Here is a 20777-nt window from a genome sequence, read left to right as displayed (position 1 = left end):
AGACATGAAAACCACAAAAAAGTTTAAAAATGTTTTCATGCAATACATGAGTGTGGTGGAACATGCTTACAGTCCTGGTGATAGCTTAAGCCTAGGAGTTTGAGGCCAGCACAAGCAACACAGCAAGACTTTGCCTCTGGAGGGGGAAGAAGAGAGGAAGAGGGAAACCTTGAAGGATCCTGTTGGCAGCTCCCTGGAATGACAATCTAAGGCTAGACAAAAAATAAACACTACTAAAAAATATGCTTCTATCCTGTTAGAATTCTGATTCCCCTCAGTGAAATCCCATTGACTTAGAGCAATAGTTCTTTTCTGCAATTCTCAGTTCAGGACCAGTAAAACATTCTAAACTAGTAAAACATTCTAAACTAACTGCTAAGGCTGGGTACGGTGGCTCATGCCTGTAATCCCAGCACTCTAGGAGGCTGAGACAGGAAGACTGCCTCAGGAGTTCAAGACCAGCCCGAGCAAGAGCAAGACCCTGTCTCTAAAAAATAGCTGGCATCGTGGCAGGTGCCCATAGGCCCAGATGTTTGGGAGGCTGAGGCAAGAGGATGACTTGAGGCCAAAAGTTTGAGGTTGCTGTGAACCATGATGCCACAGCACTCTACTGAGGGTCACAAAGTGAGACTTTGTTTCCAACAAAAAAAAAAAAAAAAAAAATACTTAAATCAAATTAAGATAATTCATATCCTATAACTTGCCTCACAAAATTAGATATTTTGACTACACACACAAATCCACACCAGGGAAGTAAAAAAGAAAAAGAAAAGGCTTAAAATTTAAAAATAACCATTATGACTTTATGGCTTAGAACTACAGGAGAGAAAAGTTCAAAAAAATTACTACAAAATCAGGTATCAGATTTTTGGATGCCTTATATTGTTTTAGGTATAACCAATCATTTCGTGGAACTGGGCAGTCATCATATTTAGTATCAATTTAAATGATGGTTTTCAACTCATCTCTAAACTGGATCACCATAATATAGGACAATTCTAAGTTCAGAACTGATTTATATAACCTATCACTATCAATAATATTAATTCATTAAACCTATCAACACTTAACTTGAAGCTTGAATTTTCCAGTTCAGGTTTTATTTCAATACAATTAACATTATTTAAGAAAACAGGTGAAAATGGTTTAATTATCTGAGTCTAGGAAGGCCTCATGATTCAGAAAAGCCAATGTTTTGAATTAGTAGTCACAATACATTCAACCTAATTTGCCAATGTATAATAGGAAGATAATATTAACAGAATTAACAAGTTTATTCACCATAGTTTTTCCTTTCCTTCTTTTATAGAAAACCCTTCAGTAAACAAAATTATTTTTAATCTACATCAAAAGCCAGCCTTTATTTTCTATAGTAATTGTGTAAATATTCCTTTTCATAATGCAATTTCAAACAACTGTAATCAATCATTACTTACTGTACTAAAATAACCTAAATTCTTAACTTTGACACCAATCTTTTTATTTATTTAATAAGTATTTGTGGAAAACCTATTATATCCCAGACATTGTCCTAGGCAGTGAATACTAACAGTGTAAAACTATGCCTTGAAATCTCAATGAGAAAGGGTTTCTATGCCCTGAAATGGTTTGGCATGGCTAATTTGCTGTGTGAGGCCCCCATCTGCTCATAGTTGTAAATTTCCAAAGTATATAAATCTTTTTCGATATTTATCCCATTATAACTCTTTATATTTCTTATAATCCAAAAAGCTAAAATTAATTGTGGTTCTTTAAACATACTTACTCTATCGTTGAACAATACTGTACTTTTCCCCCATGTTTTGAAATCTAGTTCATTTCCTCCCACCTTTTTAGATAGCTCAGGAAGCAAAAAGTCCGCCGTGCCAATAGTACAAGTGCTCTTTTGTAAGCGCTTAAAACTGTCTATTTTACATAAATGCTCAAAGTACATACAATCATTCCTTGGTAGCTGTGGGGGACTCGCTCCACAACCCTCTGTGGATACCAAAATCCATGGATGGTCAAGTCCCCTATAGAAAATGACATAGTATTTGCACATAATGTATGTAATCCTCCATAAACTATATTCATTGCACCACTGGCCCCCCTCTCTCATATACTTTAAATAATCACTAGATTACTTACAATACTTAATTCAACGCAAATTCTTTATAAATAGTTGTTATACTACATTGTTTTTTTTAATTTATATTATTTCTTACTGGCTTCTTTCAGAATATTTTTGACTTGCAGTTGATTGAATCCCAAAAATGCAGAAAAGCTGACTGCACATCCTTTTAATCAATCATTAATCTTAGATTTTAGGAAAAGAAACTGACAAAAAAAGCTGGGCAATGGAGCTTTTGTTCCTAAAAATAAAAAGAGCTCACAATTCAAACCACCATCCACAACCCAGTTAGGAAAGGAAGGAGATAGGAAAGTTTAAGTTGCCCAAACTTTAAGGGGAGTGGGGGGGGAAATGTGGGTTACATAGCATAGGGAAAGCATGGTTTCATAAACACAAAAGAATTTATAAGGGGAGCATGATGCCAACTTCAGATGAATCAAAGCACCAAATAAAACAGTAAAAATCTAGAAGAAAACATAAGGGGAAAAAAAATCTACTTGTTTTAAGAAGGAAAAGACATAAATGAAATGGAAAAAAAAACACACAAAGGAAAAGTTCCATAGTATCAACTAAAAGTTTAAAATGTCTACATGATTAAAAATAGAAAAATTAAAAAGTGAATCAACTTAGAAAATATTAGGCATACATATCTTAGCACAGACAGCTAATACAAAAGCCTAATAAGAAAATTCAAATAGAAAACTGAACAAAGGATATGAGAAAGACAAAAAGATAATTCAGAGACAATAAAAATAGGAGTTATTCACAAAGAAGACCCTGAAGCCCTCGTGTTTCCTGCAAGTACCCAATTTAGCAATTAGATATCAATTTATAATTTATCAAAATAGATAATGGCATTTTCAAATTACAACACCTAGACATAAGTGAACTAAAAATGAGAATTATTTATATGATGTTAATCCAAGTAGTAATCCATGCTTTAAAAATGTTCACATTTTAATTCTGGTAATTTTAGTTCTAAATAAAAATTTATCTTAAAATACTCAAAAGGGCATCACAACATTTCCTTACAAAGATATATTATCTGCAACACTATTAACAAGTAAAAAATATCTTAAATGTCCAAAAACCAATGGTTGATAACAGCACATCCATACCATTATGGATTACAGATATGCAACCAGTTAAAATCATATGTAACTGTTAATTACTATTTAACAACATGGAAAGATGTTAACAGTATATTCACTAAAAAAAGATTATTCTAGTTTCTTAAAAAAATAAGCTAGTAATATTAACACTGGTAATTAGGACTGGTTAATAAAAGTAATTTTCCTTAAAACTTCTCTGTGGTTTTGTTTTCTCCAAAAAGTATTTAATTAGCTGAAAGTTATAAAAAGGACAATAATACATCTGTTAGGTTTTGTTTTCAAGTAGAAATTAGGCAGCGGTTAGCCTAATGGATTAGAAAATGAAAATATCTGAACTAAGTTTGTAATATGATCTATATTGGTGATAAATATAAATTACCACCAACTACATATCAATGTTTTTCAACATGAAGTAAAGCAGGCTTGGTGCCCGTAGCACAGTGGTTATAGTGCCGGCCATATACACCAAGGCTGGCGGGTTTGAATCCAGCCCAGGCCAGCTAACCAACAATGACACCTGCAATCAAAAAATAGCTGGGCATTGTGGTGGGTGCCTGCAGTCCCAGCTACTAGGGGGCTGAGGCAAGAGAATCACTTAAGCCCAAGAGTTTGAGGTTGCTGTGAGCTGTGACAGCATAGCACTCTACTGAGGGCGACATAGTGAGACTCTGTCTCAAAAAAAAAAGTAAAGCAGTGAGACACAATGTGTAATGAACTAACATTTAATCAAAATAAGAAAAATGGCCAGTGGGTACCAAGAGTAAGCCTTTCTCTCTCTCTCTGTGGGCAATCATCCTACAATCTAGAATTTGAATAATGCTTACTATCATACCAGGGAGAAAGCAAAAGTATCTGATTGAAAATAAAAGTAGTTTGATTACTCTGAAGAACACAGATACCCCCAGAATAAAAGAGATATCCCAGAACCACTATAAAGAGGATTCGTGGCACTGGCAATTTGAGTACCAGAAAAGCAGCCTTAAGAGGCGACACTGGATAAGGTGCATGAAATGTCCATGATACAGCACTCAAACGTTGCATTTTGATTATTTGTGTTTTACTCATTTTTTTTTTTTTAGAGATAGAGTCTCACTTTGTCACCCTTGCCAGAATGCTATGGCATTGGCATCGCAGCAACCTCCAGCTCTTGGGCTTAGGTAATTTTCTTGCCTCAGCCTCCTGAGTAGCTGGGACTACAGATGCCCAGTGCTCACCACAACATCCAGCTATTTTTTGTTGCAGTTTGGCTGGGGCCAGGTTTGAACCTGCCACCCTTGGTATATGGGGCCAGTGCCCTACTCACTGAGCTACAGGCACTCATGTTTTTCATGTTGGTGTAAATATGACTTTGCATAAAAGTCCAAATCAAATACTATGTTTCTTCTGCTTGAGGCTAAAAACTGTTACAAAGAGAGACATGGATAAAGATGGAGACCTCAAATACAATAAAGCTTCCATTTTTCTTAAAGTTCTGTTTATCTTGGCACCATCATCATAAACGTATAATAATGTTCAGTTTAATTAGAACCAATTCCTTGACATAGATAGCATCTATGCTATAATAAATATTCAACAAAACAATTAGGAATAAGAAATTACTGCAAGGTTCAATCACTATATAAAACCTGTACCTTAAAATATTTTTATCCTATGATTTGTAATTCTAAATTTTATTGCTTCAGGATAAGTAATTTCAAGGAGCACAATTTAAAATTGTTATTTGTTTAATAACATTCTAAAAATATTTCCACAGGAGATAGGTTTTCCTTCATATTCAAAAAACAACAATCTTGGGCAACGCCTATGGCTCAAAGGAGTGGGGTGCCAGCCCCACATGCCAGAGGTGGTGGGTTCAAACCCAGCCCCGGCCAAAAACTGCAAAGAAAAAAAAATCTTTAAAATAAAAAGGTCCTCAGTAGAGATTTACTCCAAATCTCTTATTTTGTAAATGAAGAAACAGAGAATTTAGAACTTTCTGAGACATATAGGTAGTTACTAACACAGCTTCTAATTGAATGCTCTTTCCCAGGTTAATACCTTTTAGAAATAAAGTAGTTTACAAAATGATCAGACTAATCTAATTAGTTGGTAAGAGTTTTGATTGTTACACAATGATTTCCTATACTAGGTGAACTCATTTGCTTACAGTAGAAGAATGAGCTGAATCTTTTCGGATATACTTCTCAATGGAAGTCTAATGTTAAATAACTTTTTTCTGATAATGTGACTAACACCCTAGTATGACTAGGTGACTAACACCCTATAGCTTTAAAATATCACACAATTATTAAGGAAAATGAGAAAGATTACGTAGTTTGATAGTGTGCAAATACAGATTTTAGTTTATAGTTAACTTATTTATATCCTTTATAAGATCAACAGATTTACATAAAATTCTTTTCTTCAAAGGAAGTAATTTTGTAAAATTAATGGAAAATGACTTGTAGGTTTATTTGCAGAATAGACCTTCATGGTAATAAAGAACAGGCTTATCTGGGAAATAAAAAACAGCAGCTGCTATACTCATTTTATGTAAATGCCAATACATTTTCGTTGGACATGATGCTAACAGTATTCCTAGTTTTTTTAACAGCAACTTAGGCTCTACATTTCCATATATGATGACTAACATAAGAAAAAACATTTTCAAAAAATGACTCAGGAAACCCACAATTTATTTTTCATTTCTTGTTAAAAAAGATAATGGTCTGGCAATAATTCAATCACCATTTCTAAAGTTAATAAAGAGTCACATAACAAGAAGGAGCAACCCAAGGCAGAGGAGGAGACAGGAGGAAAAAGAAAACAGGAGGGAGGCTGAGAATACAAAGGTATCTGAATAATTTCTTATGTCACTCTCTGAAATTACTTTAATGTCTTACCTAAGACTTCTAAATATGAACTTTATACTCATTACTTGCTTACAATGAGAAATTCCTCCTCCAAAAATATTTTAAAAACTTTTATCACCCTACTCATGGTGATTCAAAAGTTGAATGCTACTTTTGGAAAGTAGCTCATTAAATTCAGCTGGCTCCTCTCCCTACAACATCTCCTTCACAAAAATAAATAAGCTTTCCCAGTTAAGTATTTGAGCAATGTCTGTGTTTGTATATTACACTACATTCAACAAGTTATAAATTATTTTTATATTTTATGATCAAATGAAATTTCCAGTGACTCTTTATTAACATAAACATTAAAATAATTTAAAAAACTGAAAAAGGGGAGGCCCAAATCTAGCTTTAGAAATTATTACTTACTGCAGGTACCAATAATTTCTTCACTTCTTCGACTGCTCTCTTCAGTTTGATTTCTGCTCTGTTCTGAGCATCTTCCACAGTGATCAGTACATGTAAATCTTCATTTAGATGCTCCCAATTTGGCTTGCCTCTATTTTGCTCCTCCTAAAAAATTTATAAGGTATAAATTTTTCTCTTTAAAGAGAGAGTTATCTTTCATAAAATTAACCTGTTATCAATCATTTCAGCTATGTTTAAATTATTTTGCTATGATGACATTATAAACCTTCTGAATTATTTTCCTGGCTATGAAGGGGGGAAAAAAATGCTTGACTGTGTTAAGTTAAAAGACAGTTCAACTATCTTGTTACACACTACCAAAAAAGACAGTTCAACTATCTTGTTACACACTACCAGACATGGAACCAGATGCTAGGGATACAGTGGTAAAACATGACAATCACAAACCTTTGGAGTGCTCCTGGGTACACATGGTATCATCCTTAAATTATAACCAAAGAAATGTGGAGAAATACACTATTATTTCCATACTTGATCTAAGAGTAAAATGAAGTTCATCAAAGTTAAGCTAGCCACTTCTCTAGTCACACAGGTGACAAACTGTCAATTTAGGAGCTGAAACAAAGGTTTCATTATCAAATTCAATGAGTTTTCCACTTCATTTACAACTGTTTTAAAAAATACTAGTTGTATTCAACATTAGATAAAGTATTTTGCAAATAGACATCGTGTAGGAAAAGTCCTATTTAAGTATTTCATGTGGTAATTATGAAAACCTTTCATTATAACCACAAAAAGAAATCAATGTAAGAATAGTTTTAACTCTATTTCTGACAATACTTTAAAAAGATAAACTATTAGGCCACCCTTTATTTATATCAGATCATAAATAATTTGAGGTTTCATAGAGAATACCTAAGAGTTTAATTTTCTCAATGTCTTCTCATCAGCTAGTAAAAAAAAATCCCCATATAGAAAACCTTGTCAAGCTACAAGGATGTTCAGAAGTAGTTAGCCACACTTCTCCTTCACCTTTGATATAATAATTTCCTAATGTTAGAGCTGCTTCTTGTTTTAAGTTGTAGAGGTAATACATAAACATGTACAAATAATTTAAAATTTTAAGTTATTCTAAAATAAGAATATAGATTTATAAGTAAATAACATATAAATGTATATACAAATGCATCTGGCTCAGAGGAACGTACGGTAGACAAACAAGAAACAGTATATGCAGTTGGATTTTTATCTTAAAGGCATCTACCTAACTGTGAGACTCCAATAAACAAAAAAGCTGGTATAATAAAACAGCTTTCTATTAAAACTCACAAGTTTGAACTTAGCTAACAGGGATAAAAATAAATTTAAACAGTGAAGCAAATACTTCTGCTTTATATTTTGTTACTATCTTTAGAATCAAAACACATCCACATGCTATAAGGGGATTATGAAAAAAATGAAACAAAGCAGAGTCTTATGTTAGGCTATCTACATGTTTCCAAAGAGTAAACTCAAAGTTAGCATAGTGTCCCACAGTGGTACTGGGCATGTCTGAATTTTCAAGGGAAACACAGCAATAATACCTGTCAGATAATAACACATAAACTACTAGATAAAAATATTTGACCATTTCAGTGTTAGATCACACCACATTCCTTTTGGTGATGTCTGTGTCTTTACTAAGTGAAATGTTCATCAGTTGCTGCAATAAAAAGTAAATCAAATGGTCTATAGAACCAGTGTATGGTGCCCCATGATCCCATTAATGTACACAGCTATGATTTCATAAAACAAACAAAAAAAGTAAATCAATGCAATACAAGAAAAGAAGGTGGTGATGTGTAACCTGATTCCAAGGTTTAAGATTTGAACAACACCCCCCAAAACCACAATGCTTTTTAATAAATAATGTGGTTATTCACAATACAAACAAAATTTGTTTCAATTTATTTAATATTTCTAAAACAATTAGTATTTGACATAAACATATCAAAATTTATATCAAATGCTATTTTAGAAATAAGTATCTAATAAATGGAACTGAGATATTTCTTTTAGCCTAGAGTTTAATATGAAAACCTGAGAAACTAAGGAGTCAATCAATCAGGAGACTGATGGGAGTATCCATACAGCAAAGGCTATCAAATGTATATAAGTATCTCCACCATCGCAAGAAAAAGCAGTTTTAAAATCCAGATTTTAATTTTTATGTTGAAGAATAACAATTGTTTTCCCACCTTAATGTGTATTTTTTATTTTCTCTGACAAAAGGTATGGTTATTATGTGGTGGACCTAAAAGTGTACCTGTTTTGTCTAAACCCATATATGCAAGGAGTTTTGCTTCCAGCCAAGATAAAAGTTCCAAGAAGAATCAGATTAGCTCTCTCTTCTGAAACAATCAAGGAACATGTAAAGCGTATGAAAGCAATAGTTTAAATCACCAACATCAGATAACTAAGAACAATGATGCAAAAAAACGAGGTGAGCCTACCACTGTCCCAGCTTACAGGCTTGAGAGTCTCCAGATCCACTCCCTAATGAGAGTCCAGGCAAATTAAAGCAGTTACAGTTCACAAATAATAAAAGAGTTCAGGACTGCACACAAAGAACTCTGGAGAACTGTAAAGGGCCCAGCTGAATACTTGAGTATAGGACTGGGAAGAAATTCCAGAAGCCAGAGAAGGTGCCACCCACAAGGATTCAAGATCCAAGTGCCAGGTTTTCACAAAGAGACAGGGGAAGGCTTCATGATCACAATGAGTGAAGTACACAGAGGATCTTGCTCAATAGTGGGAAATAATTAAGCCTCATCTGAGCATTGCTTCAGTACAGCCTAAATACATTTTAAAAGCACGACCTAAAAGCATCAATTCTTTCCAACTACCTTAACTGTATCCCAGAACAAAGCTCAAGGACATTTACAGGAATATAAAAATATCCATCCAACAAGGTAAAATTCATACTCTCTGGTATCCAATTAGAAATTACTGGGCATGCAAAGTAGCAAGAAAATGTAATACATATGAGATGAAAAAAACCAATCAATAATCAAAAGCAATCTAGAACTGACACAGATGTTATAATCAGTGGTCAAAGAGTTTAAAAGCTCTGTGTGTGTGTGTGTGTGTGTGTGTGTGTGTGTGTGTGTGTGTGTGTGCACGGCGCCTGTGGCTCAAAGGAATAGGGTGCTGGCCCCATATGCCTGAGGTGGCGAGTTCAAACCCAGACCCGGCCAAAGAAAAAAAAAAAAACGTGTGTGTGTGTCAGATAAGCATACAGTTAATAATACAGGAGAAACTGAAAAACATTATACATAATACTTCAGGAAAGTTAAAATCATGACTTGCCACAGAAACTTTTACATTTGGTAAAGAAAAAAGCCAGATTTTTCCATGATAGAAATAATAAAGATGGAGTGTAATTTGCCATTTGCTTTACTGAAGTAATAAATAACTGAGTTGTAAAACATTTCTGGCAAATGCATACTCTTAATTCAACAACTTCAATGACAGTTGAAAATACAATAATGTTACACCTATCCTAACGCTTGCTTCAAAAGAGCCATTTTAGCTTATAGCTTCAGAAACAGGTGAAACAACAAAAACTTTCAAAGACGGGGACATTAATGTAATCATGTACTTTTTTACTCACTCCTAAAATTCTTCTAAAACATTGTGTGTAGAGTTTAAAATGTACAAACCTATATAAGATAATGGAAAGCAATAAAAAAAATTCACAATCTAGAAAGCAGAGAAGGAGGGAAGGGTTGAGGAGGGTTGGGAAGAGGAGAGGAGAGGCCTCTGTTTTTCATGTTAGGCCTTATAAAATCCTTCATCTGTGTACACATCAAAATTCATGCTAAAAAAAGTTTTAAGGTAATTCTACCCAGAAGACACATTGATCCTATTATAGTCCATTTTAGCTCAAGAAAAGTTAATTCCTTCAACAGTGTGTTTGGAACCTAGTAATTATTTAATAATATACATAATTTTTCCCTGTGATCTCATTCTTTTTCTTAAACATGTAAAGGTATTCTGGGATTGATAGATATTATAAAAGAAGGAAATAAAACGTGTACATGAGGGTCCTCTTTGTTAAGTAAAAAGAAATGTATATGATGATAGGATGCTTACTTCTAAGCTCAAAATAGCCACATTAAGAATCCACTCCCTCAAATTCTCATTTCAATAAATAAACCAGTACAAATAAAAAGGTTAAAATGAAGCAGACAGGAGATGACAAGATGAACATTAACCAAAATTGGTTTACCTACCATAAACTGCAGTCTAGAAGGGCATTAGTTTCTTTTCACATTTACATTTCAAATAATATTTCATGGGTAAACACCTGAGATACCAATACGTCTGCCGTTAAATCACCTCACCTAAAGCAATATTATTATTTCAAGTATCACATAGTAGGTGAATCTTTGGCAATATAGAAAACATGGTTGTTTTGTTTTCTTTTCATAAACATATCCTCAAATATCTATGTTCTAGTACAGTACTACCCAATTTCCAAAAACAACTAACTTGACATTGTTACTTCAGTCTCTAAAGCCCTCTCAACATGTCCAAAATGGAACTGATTACCTCCTCCCTTCCACCCCCGACCCTGCCCACAATGTGTCCTAGCTATTACTGACCCTAAATGAGTTTAAAAACTTCTTAAATGCAGTTACAGCTCACTTGTGCCTTAATAGAGACTGGGTAGCTGCACATTCACCCATTCATTTCAATCCACACAAACTAAGTACCATTCTTGTTTACTTTCCCAGAACAGGCTCACATTTAATCCATGTTGTAAATGAACTGGCCCAGTCCCAAAACATAGATTTTGATATCCACAACTTTATACAACGTATCTATCACCTACATCCAGAACGCCTCTTCTCTTTTTTAACATTTATTTTTTTATTCCTCTTTTGCTATATAATACAGTAACTTAAGTTACCTGAGCATTGTCTTGTTCTAGCTATTAGAAGTTTGCTTCCAGCTAAAGACCAGAATGTACCTCATTGATTTTTATACTTTTGAGATTTTACGTGCTCTGTCCCTAAACGAATATTTACTGAATAACTGTACTTTTATTATTGAAGAGCATCAAGTATCAGACTGTGCAACATTCCCACAGTGCTCTGCTGTACTGACAGATTACTGTCTCTCTCTTCACATGATGCTCATATGTCCTCCCTTGCTCATGCATCTTGGTTTCTGGGCCTATGTCTTACTGACTTCCTAAGGAGCCAGACATATTTGACCATTTTTATTATCTTTTATTCTTATTATCGTACTTCTAGTCAATTCTCCCACATTTCTACAATAATGATAATCAGGTCTGATTTTTGTATCCTACCAAAGACTGCGATTTTCTTTTAGAGCAGCAGTTCTCAACCTGTGGGTCACAACCCACAGGACCTCTAATACAGGGCCACGGCATTAGGAAGGCTGAGAACCACTGTTTTAGACTAAAACCTCAATGCTATCTTGTTTCAATGTATCAAAAGAACAGGGAATAAGAAGGATCAAAAATCTTAAAACAGTAAACTAGTGTTCTCTCTCAACATAACAGCAAACTGATAGCAAAGACAAATTACATTTACACGAATTAACATCTATATAAGTACTATTATGTATAAACGCATGTTTAAAGCTCTAAATTACTGGTCTTCAGATGTTGATTTAAGGTAGGGTAAAGTAAAAGGATTCATGAAAATGGAAGCTTTTATTTATACTGTAAATTAAAGTTTAATAGCATATTAAACAACTTTATAATCCGTTCATACCTGATCATAGAGCTAACATAAGTACTATTGATACATACGTACTTTACTCTGGTGTATATCTTTCAAAAATATTTCAACTTTTTATTATTGTGAGTACATAGTATTTGTATACCTTCACAGGGTACATGTGATGTTTTAATACAAGCATACAAATGTGAGTTAATCAAATCAAACCATTACTTCAAGCATTTATGATTTTTTTGTGTTGGGAACATCCCATTCAACTCTTTTAGATATTGTAAAGTATACCAACCAAACTTATTGTAGATTATAGTCGCTTTTTTCTGCTATGGATTCGTGTTCATTCTATTCAAATACATTTTGGGATACAGAAATATGGTCTACCTTCCTGAAAACTACCCTATGAGAAATAAATTTCAAATAACGCTTAGCCTTAGGTGACAATGATTAACTTTTTTTTTTTTTTTTGGAGACAAGAGTCTTACTTTGTTGCCCTCGGTAGAGTGCCGTGGCATCACAGCTCACAACAACCTCCAGCTCTTGGGCTTAGGCCATTCTCTTGCCTCAGCCTCCTGAGTAGGTGGGACTACAGGCGCCCACCACAACACCCGGCTATTTTTTGTTGTTGCAGCTTGGCCGGGGCTGGGTTTGAACTTGCCACCCTCAGAATATGGGGCCGACGCCCTACTCACTGAGCCACAGGTGCTGCTGACAATGATTAACTTAAACATGCAAATAATGATAATGGTAACTAGCCTTTTATTAAGCACTCACTATTTGCCAAATACAATGCTAAGCAGTATAAACATAATCATTCAATATTCCTACATAAAATTATATTGGTCTTGGCCTATTATTCTTACCAAAATGTTAACATAAAGGCTGAGGCAGACATGGATTGCCCATGTCAGGCAGACAGGAAAGTCTTGTATAGCAACTTTAGAGCCTGAACTCTTAGCAACTAATTCTTGCACAAGATGCATCTATATGAGAGCCCTGAAATTAAGCAAATTGTCCTAAAAGAGTATCAGAACACAGAATTCTTGAATCTTTAGAATTCTTTTTACTTTACCATTTTACCTTTAAATATTTTCAAGTAAAATTCTAAGTATGTCTTAGGTATATATCCAGAAGACCAAAACTCACATAATAAAAGATATTTGTACCAGAATGTTTATTGCAGCCCAATTCATAATTGCCAAGTCATGGAAGAAGCCCAAGTGCCCATGGAACCACGAATAGTATACATGGTATGTGTACACCATGGAATATTATGCAGCCTTAAAAAAGATTGAGATTTTACCTCTTTCATGTTTACATGGATGAAGCTGGGGCATATCCTTCTTAGCAAAGTATCTCAAGAATAGAAGAAAAAGAATCCAATGTACTCAGCCTTACTATGAAATATACTTCTATCTAACTAAAACATAGCTTTCATATTTCATAGTAGGGCTGAGTACATTGGATTCTTGTGCTATAACCCAATTATAGCCCAAGAATATGGGAAAAGGGGATAGGGAGGGGAGGGGAGGGGGGGAGGATGGGTGCAGGGCTGGTAATTGGTGGGACCACACCTACGGTGTATCTTACAAGGGTACATGTGAAATTTACTAAATGTAGAATATAAATGTCTTAACACAATAACTAAGAAGATGCCGTGAAGGCTATGTTAACCAGTTTGATGAAAATATTTCAAATTGTATATAAAACCAGAACACTGTACCCCACAATTGCATTAATGTACATAGCTATGATTTAATAAAATAAATAAATAAATAAATAAATAAAAAATATTAAAAAAATTCTAAGTATGTCTTGTCCTCACAGGGTTTTAGAGCTAGTAGGAATTCTGGATACAGATAAAAATATAGATTACCAAGATTATTTGGTAGATTTGGTTTTGCCTTTTGGCATATTAGTCCTATCTCTGAAATTTATGCCCAGTTCTTGTTCTCCATAAATAAATTCCTGAATAAGTCACATCAAGAATATTACCAACAACTGAGAGAAAAGCACCTGGAAAACAGATTCCTTGGACTTACAGAAATGCTTTTTCCCTAATGAGAGAACTGCCTAACAAATTTCAATGATACAAATATACAAAAAGGATAAACTACTAGCCATTTAACTTACATAAAATTTCTTCAGTCTTTAAAGTTTCTAATAGGAAAGGTTCTTGAAACTAAAATCTATTATACAATGCCCATTTCTAACAATATTACTGAGGCCTAATTAACACCATACCTAAGTTCTAAACATTTTTTTCAATAACATCCATTTCATTTTTGAAGCTGTCATACACATGATGTAAATATATTAAGTAAAAAAATTCTCAACATCTGATAAACTACTTTTGATTTTGATTTAAAAAAGAAGCTTGATGAGTCACTGTCCCATGAAGTTTAAAATTATGTCCTAATTATAGTATCTATTTGAACAACAAAGTAATTCTGTAACATGAAGCATTAGAATACACTGACTGTCTCAACCCCCGCTGATAGACTCTTTTAATTATGCATTTGTAGTTGGGCAAATGAGCACAAGACTTCTGTTCCTACTGTGCTCTTAATGTGAAAGTTCATAAGCCAAAACCTCTTAGAAAGGAATTCTGCGTTATATAGTGAAGCAAACCAAAGTTCTAAAAAAACACACTTATAATGAATATATTAATTTTAAGCCAAGTACTAAAGCTTAGACTTATAATCATCTCTAGCTGTACATATAATCTTAAATTAGTTTAAGAAATGTTCATTGAGACACTTGGGCATAATCTAATAATTGAATCCCTCCCTCACTGACTTCAGTCACAATAGTCAAAACTTAAAAAACTCAAAAACTTTTAACTTGAACTTGAGTTCAACAACTATGGTATTTCCAAAGTAAATTATTTTTCGATAGTTAGGTTAGTTTTATATCTGATTTCGTGGAAATCATCACCTAAGAAAGTCTCTATAGACGGCAGGCATTCAACAAATGCTTATTAAATTAAGCAGAATGAAATAAGTTGCTCAAAGAACTTACTGTTTTACACCAAATAATTTCTGAATTAACAACAGAATAGTAATTATCTCCTACAGATACAATGCAGACAAGACTCCCAGCTATAACATCCTTCTAAATTTCATGTATTGATTCCACTAATTTAACTAATTACTGTTATGTCAAAACTAAACTTGCAGAACCCCAGTCCTACTCAAATAATACTGGTTTGTCCAAATGATGACCCAAAGTAACTTCTGTAGATCTGAGTTGGTTATAGAATGCAGAGACAATTTGGAACAAAACTGGTTGGGAAGCTGAATATTGATATCATTGTTAACGGTGAAAAGATTGAATCAAGTATGTTCTCAATTTCCCATGAAAACATAAAAATAATCAAGTGACTTTTAATTTTATTTCCCAATAAATGTAAAGATCAATGCCTAGGCTAAAGTTTAAACAAAAACAGTAAGGAGAGAATACAGGACCCATGGGGAATCCTTTTTAGAAACTTTGGGCTGAGTTTCTTTTGAACAACCTCCCACATAATAGTAGTTACTGCCCATGAAAGCATGAAGTATTTCCTCATAGCGTTAATAGAATCTTTTCACTAATTCATACGTGAAATTTTGTACACTGGGTCTTACTCTCTCTGCCATCTAGCAGACACAAGAAAAGACTGTAAGAGCAAAGAGGTCAGGAGTGGTACTTCAGGAGGCCAAGTGGGAGGACTGAGTCTAGGAGTTTGAGAACAGCCTGAGCAACAGTGAGACCCTGTCTCTACAAAAAATAGAAAAAAATCAGCTGGGTGCAGTGGCTCACATCTCTAGCACTACCACTCTGGAAGGCTCAGGTGGGAGTATCACTTAAGCTCAGGAGTCCCAGGCTACAGTGACCTATGCCCACATTACTGGCACTTTATCTCAAGCAACAAAGTTAGATTATGTCTCTAAAACAAACACACAAAAAGCAAACAGTCATTTTTTTATAATGTGAAGTTCTAAATCATTAAATTGAAATATTCATACTAATAGTATGCCAAGGAAAGGAGATTTTAAAAAATCAAAACACTTCTTATACCCCTTTTCCATTCCAAATCATCAAAATCTCAATTTCAAAAATTACCCATTAATGAAATTTATACTCAGATCATCCTGGACAGAATGTTGCCTATATACACTCATTCTATTATTTTTCTTTTGACATAAGCAGTACCACATATATTATCTAAAAAACTCTAAGAAATATGGAAACAAACTCCTCTCCATGACTCATTAGCATGAAAGTGCCCCCTAAATTCATTATTTACTAGAGCACAGTCAGAACTATTAGCATTATTAGCAACAAAAATTACACAAGGCATTACTCAGCACTTTATAAAATAACCCAATCAGCAATCTTAGAGGTAGGTATTTATTATTATAATTATCTATTTCTCATTTAAAAGTGAGATAAACTTATAGGCAGAAGCTCAGTTGTACTCAATGTACTCCAGTTAAACTGGCTTCAGAAGACACACTTCCACCTTGGAATACACTAAAACTATTAAAGAAGAAAGGTTAAATGTAATATGAAAGCCAAAATAGTCAAGACTGCAGTAATTTCAATGATAATAAGAAAAAATGAGATTATTATTTTGAAAAATCCATAGATCTTGACTGTCTCAAGTGAAGGTCGTTAACAGGTTTATGTAATGATGGTTTTAAGGAGATGGTAATAGAGTGGCAGTATATCGTTCACTACACAAAGGCCACATTTCCTGATGGAATTCCACTTAAGACAGTAAATCTCACAGAAAATTCAAACCAAAATGATTTATTTGTCTTAGAATGTGATTTTTAAATATGAATTTTGAATATTCATTTGCGGACAACCAGAAGAATTTACTATGCTGACTAGCCACTTACTAGCTGTTTACTACTGAGCAAAATGTTTGAACTTTAAACAGTGATAAGTATAGTACTTACAGCACAGAACTATATGAATTTTAAACGTGTTAATGTTGGATAGCAGCATTTCATATGTAACTTATGTTACCATGATGTTACTATTGCTATGGTTTGAACAGGCTGAAATCTAAAATCAAAGAGTGACAGATGACTATCGGAAAAGGACAACAAATAAAGTGACACAAGTAAAGTTATCATTTAGAAAAATAAAATTGGAAATGTACTTTGGGAATGAAAAGTACTAGCTTAAGCTAATGTATCTTTTAAATAAGTTGATTAAAAAATACACTGTCAACAAAAATATATTAAACATATTACATAAAAACATGAAATTATTGTTAAATATAATTTTTACGGAAAAGCAGCTTTGTGGAGTCACTTGCAATCTTTGTCCAGCTCAGGTGATCCAAGCACTCAGCTCCCTGCCATGAAAAGGTTGGATTTAAAATTACAACGAAGGAGGATCTTTACAATTTCCTGGAAATAGAAACTATAGCTAGGGCAATTTCACTAGCTCTTCACAAAATGGATTATGAGTGGTAAAGGGAATTATATATATAATAATTTATATATAATTGTTTATATATATAAAACATATATCATGTTTATATGTTTTATATAAACATGAATGAGTTCAAACACTACTTCTCCCATTATGATTTCCCAAGTTATCCTACTTAATCAGAATTCATTCCCCACCCTAACCACCCTTCCTTTGCTTCTAGAAAATTTTATGGCTCTAAAATGATACTTAGTATTATACTCTAACCTTCTATGATACGTAATGGTAAGCTGCAAGAAAGCAAAGATGGTTCCATTTCATTTTTTTGTATTATCCACAAGGCATTTAAAAATGCCTAATCAGTTTGGTATGTAATTAATATAATTATAGTTCTCTTCTCCCCTGCAGAGATCTGCACTTGTAGTTCTTTTATGATATTTTCATTAGCTTTTAAAATATTATTTTCATCATTTGTCTTAGTATGTGCATATAATAGTTCTATATTCTATAAATGAAATGTCATATACTTATGTACTACTGCTTTCTCAACATATACCCATACTACCAAAATTTACATAATACCAATTCATTTTAAAAGCATTACTTAATCTATAGCAGTTGTTTTGTCATTATGCATTTATTCAACACATGTTAAACTGCTATTCTTTAAACCACTTCTTTAAAATATCCACCAAAACGTTTGCATAGAGTAAGGTATTTTTAAGAAATATTTTAAATTTTAGATTTAACGTAAACTGATAATAGCAAATAACATAAAATATACTGGTGATATGATTACTAAGCTCCTAAGCCATATGGTGCTTTCTTGCGCATTCTACATGTGTACTTTCCTACGTGAGTTAGGAAAAATTATCAAATATCAGAAAAAATTCAGGATTTATTTAAAAAACTCAATTAGGCAAGAGCAGAAGACAATATTCCACCTGCCTCTGTGAAATTAAAATAAAACACAAAGACACACAATAAAGAGATGAATCAAGAGTCAACTACAGGTACAATAAGAATTACCTTGAAGGATCCACAAATAGTCTGCCTTACTTCCTCAAGCAAAAGATCATAACCTAATGTTATACATTAGGATTTCATAAGAGAGCAAATGTTTACAAAAGGAGCTTTTTCCTTGGGGACAATGAGAGAGAAGATAAAGAGCAGCTCCATTATTGTAATTGTTACTTTGCAGTATCCTGTTTAGTCTGATACTGTGGATACTTAACAACATTCATACGGCCTACATAGTAATTGATAGCTGCCTAATCTTGAACCCATTGGTGATAAATAGTAACAAAAACACAATAATGTCACAATAATGACTTTAGCTTATGAATGAACATTCGGGAAAATATAACAATGAGTATAGGAGAGCCATGTTGGTGTGACCCAACTTTGAGATCCTTGGTAAGAAAACAGGCACATAATTTGTAACTTTTCTATTCTGTGGAGCTCAGCACAGTGTTAAACACTTATTAAATATTCATATTTGCTGACTGATAAGCAGAGTATTAAGTTTACTCCAAATCCTAAATTATCATTTGCTCAGTATAGAGAAGATAAAAAGAATTGGTTAAGTAGAAATGAAATACACAAGAGGCTCTCTCCACATTCTGTACCCCTCCCCCGCCCACAAAATGAACAAGGGTGCATAATAGAGTGGGACAGACTCAAATGCCATCCTTATTTTCAGTATTCTGCAACCTTAAAGGATTCATCCATGCAGTATTCATTTAATATTAACTGAGTTTCTACTACACTGAAAGTACAATCGTAGTGCACAAAGGTTATGATGGGTAATTGGACAGATAATCAAGCTGGAAGAGCTTACAAGATAGTAACTACTTGGAATTGAGAAGACTCCAACCAAACTTCACTGTGTTGTATATACACACCAAGGTTGAATGATTAAGGTTTTCTCATAACTATTTCTTAAAATCTTATTTCCTCTTTTGTAAAGGGTGACACAGGATTAAACTGAAGGATAGTAAAGGCAGTGACTAGCTTACAGTACACCTAACTGATGTATTGTGTTCTATTTAATTCCTACTTCTAACCCCTCCATATGTCTTCTTTGAGAGATGCCTTTCCACCTAACAGGAACTTCCCTCTATTACACCGCAGAACTTTGGCTGTCATGAAGTTAACATAACCAAGCATGAGGGATGTCCCAGTTCCTCAATAAGGAAGCCTTGAAACTAAAGCCACAGTAAAATAAGTTAGGAATTAGTCAATGATTCCCCTGGATTAAAAAAAATAGGTTCCCAACCCAAAGTACTTGGGATGTAATAATTATTTTCTTTTTTTATATTATATTTTATTTTTTTATTAAGTTTTTTCTTAATGGTGATTTCAACCTTTGAAAATTTTACAATTACATTTAGAATAATGAAAGTAAACCAAACCCATGGTTAATAGTCTAAATGTGTTTACTAAAACATCTGTTCTATTTAAGATATGGCATATTTAGTACCTTAAAGATCATCCTTCTGATTTCAATCGAAACTTATATATTAATGACAGGTACTCACATACATCCCAACAATTATCACAGGGATGGGTCCAAAGCAGCACGGATATCCAGGTAGTATTATGTATCATTACTATGAATAATATACTTCCATACTTCCTAATAATTTGAATTACATTATGTCTGATGGAGATCAAAAATATTAACATTGGTTAGTCTAAAGTTTAATGTTTTATGAACATAGTTCTTTCTTTTCCTAATAATTCCAATATTTCACACGCTGATATTTCTCAGCAGATAAAAGGATAAGTTTATTTAATTAGAAAAACTAGGTGACTCTAGGTTCTGTATATACATTTCTCCTATACTTACAGGATATTTCTATCATCTAACACCTGTAATAATCCCTGACTTTTCTTCTAATCCGTTATAAAAGCTTGGTATAAAATATAAGAAGTGATGTCTTCCCTATAATCCATCATAATTTGATTAGCAAAACAGTCATAAATGTGACATATATATTTAACGCAGCATAGGATATTAACTAACACATTCTCCCCTTTCTCTCGAAGATACTCAATTATATAGCCCCCCATTTGGGTACTTCTAAAATGTAACCTACCCACAGGAAGAATG

General features: G+C 33.5%; 1 protein-coding gene across 5 annotated transcripts in view; it reads right to left on the bottom strand.

Annotated features, from left to right (window-relative positions):
• Positions 1 to 20777, bottom strand: part of QKI (QKI, KH domain containing RNA binding) — a 138727-nt gene that overhangs the window by 33083 nt on the left and 84867 nt on the right. For all 5 annotated transcript variants that reach the window (XM_053590345.1, XM_053590346.1, XM_053590348.1 and 2 more), the window contains exon 4: positions 6486 to 6629. In XM_053590345.1, the coding sequence (XP_053446320.1) occupies positions 6486 to 6629 (144 nt within the window). The remainder of the gene's footprint in view (positions 1 to 6485; positions 6630 to 20777) is intronic.

The sequence above is a fragment of the Nycticebus coucang genome, chromosome 5 (genome assembly GCF_027406575.1).
Source record: "Nycticebus coucang isolate mNycCou1 chromosome 5, mNycCou1.pri, whole genome shotgun sequence".
NCBI lineage: Eukaryota > Metazoa > Chordata > Mammalia > Primates > Lorisidae > Nycticebus > Nycticebus coucang.
This window is presented reverse-complemented; position numbering and strand designations above follow the sequence as displayed.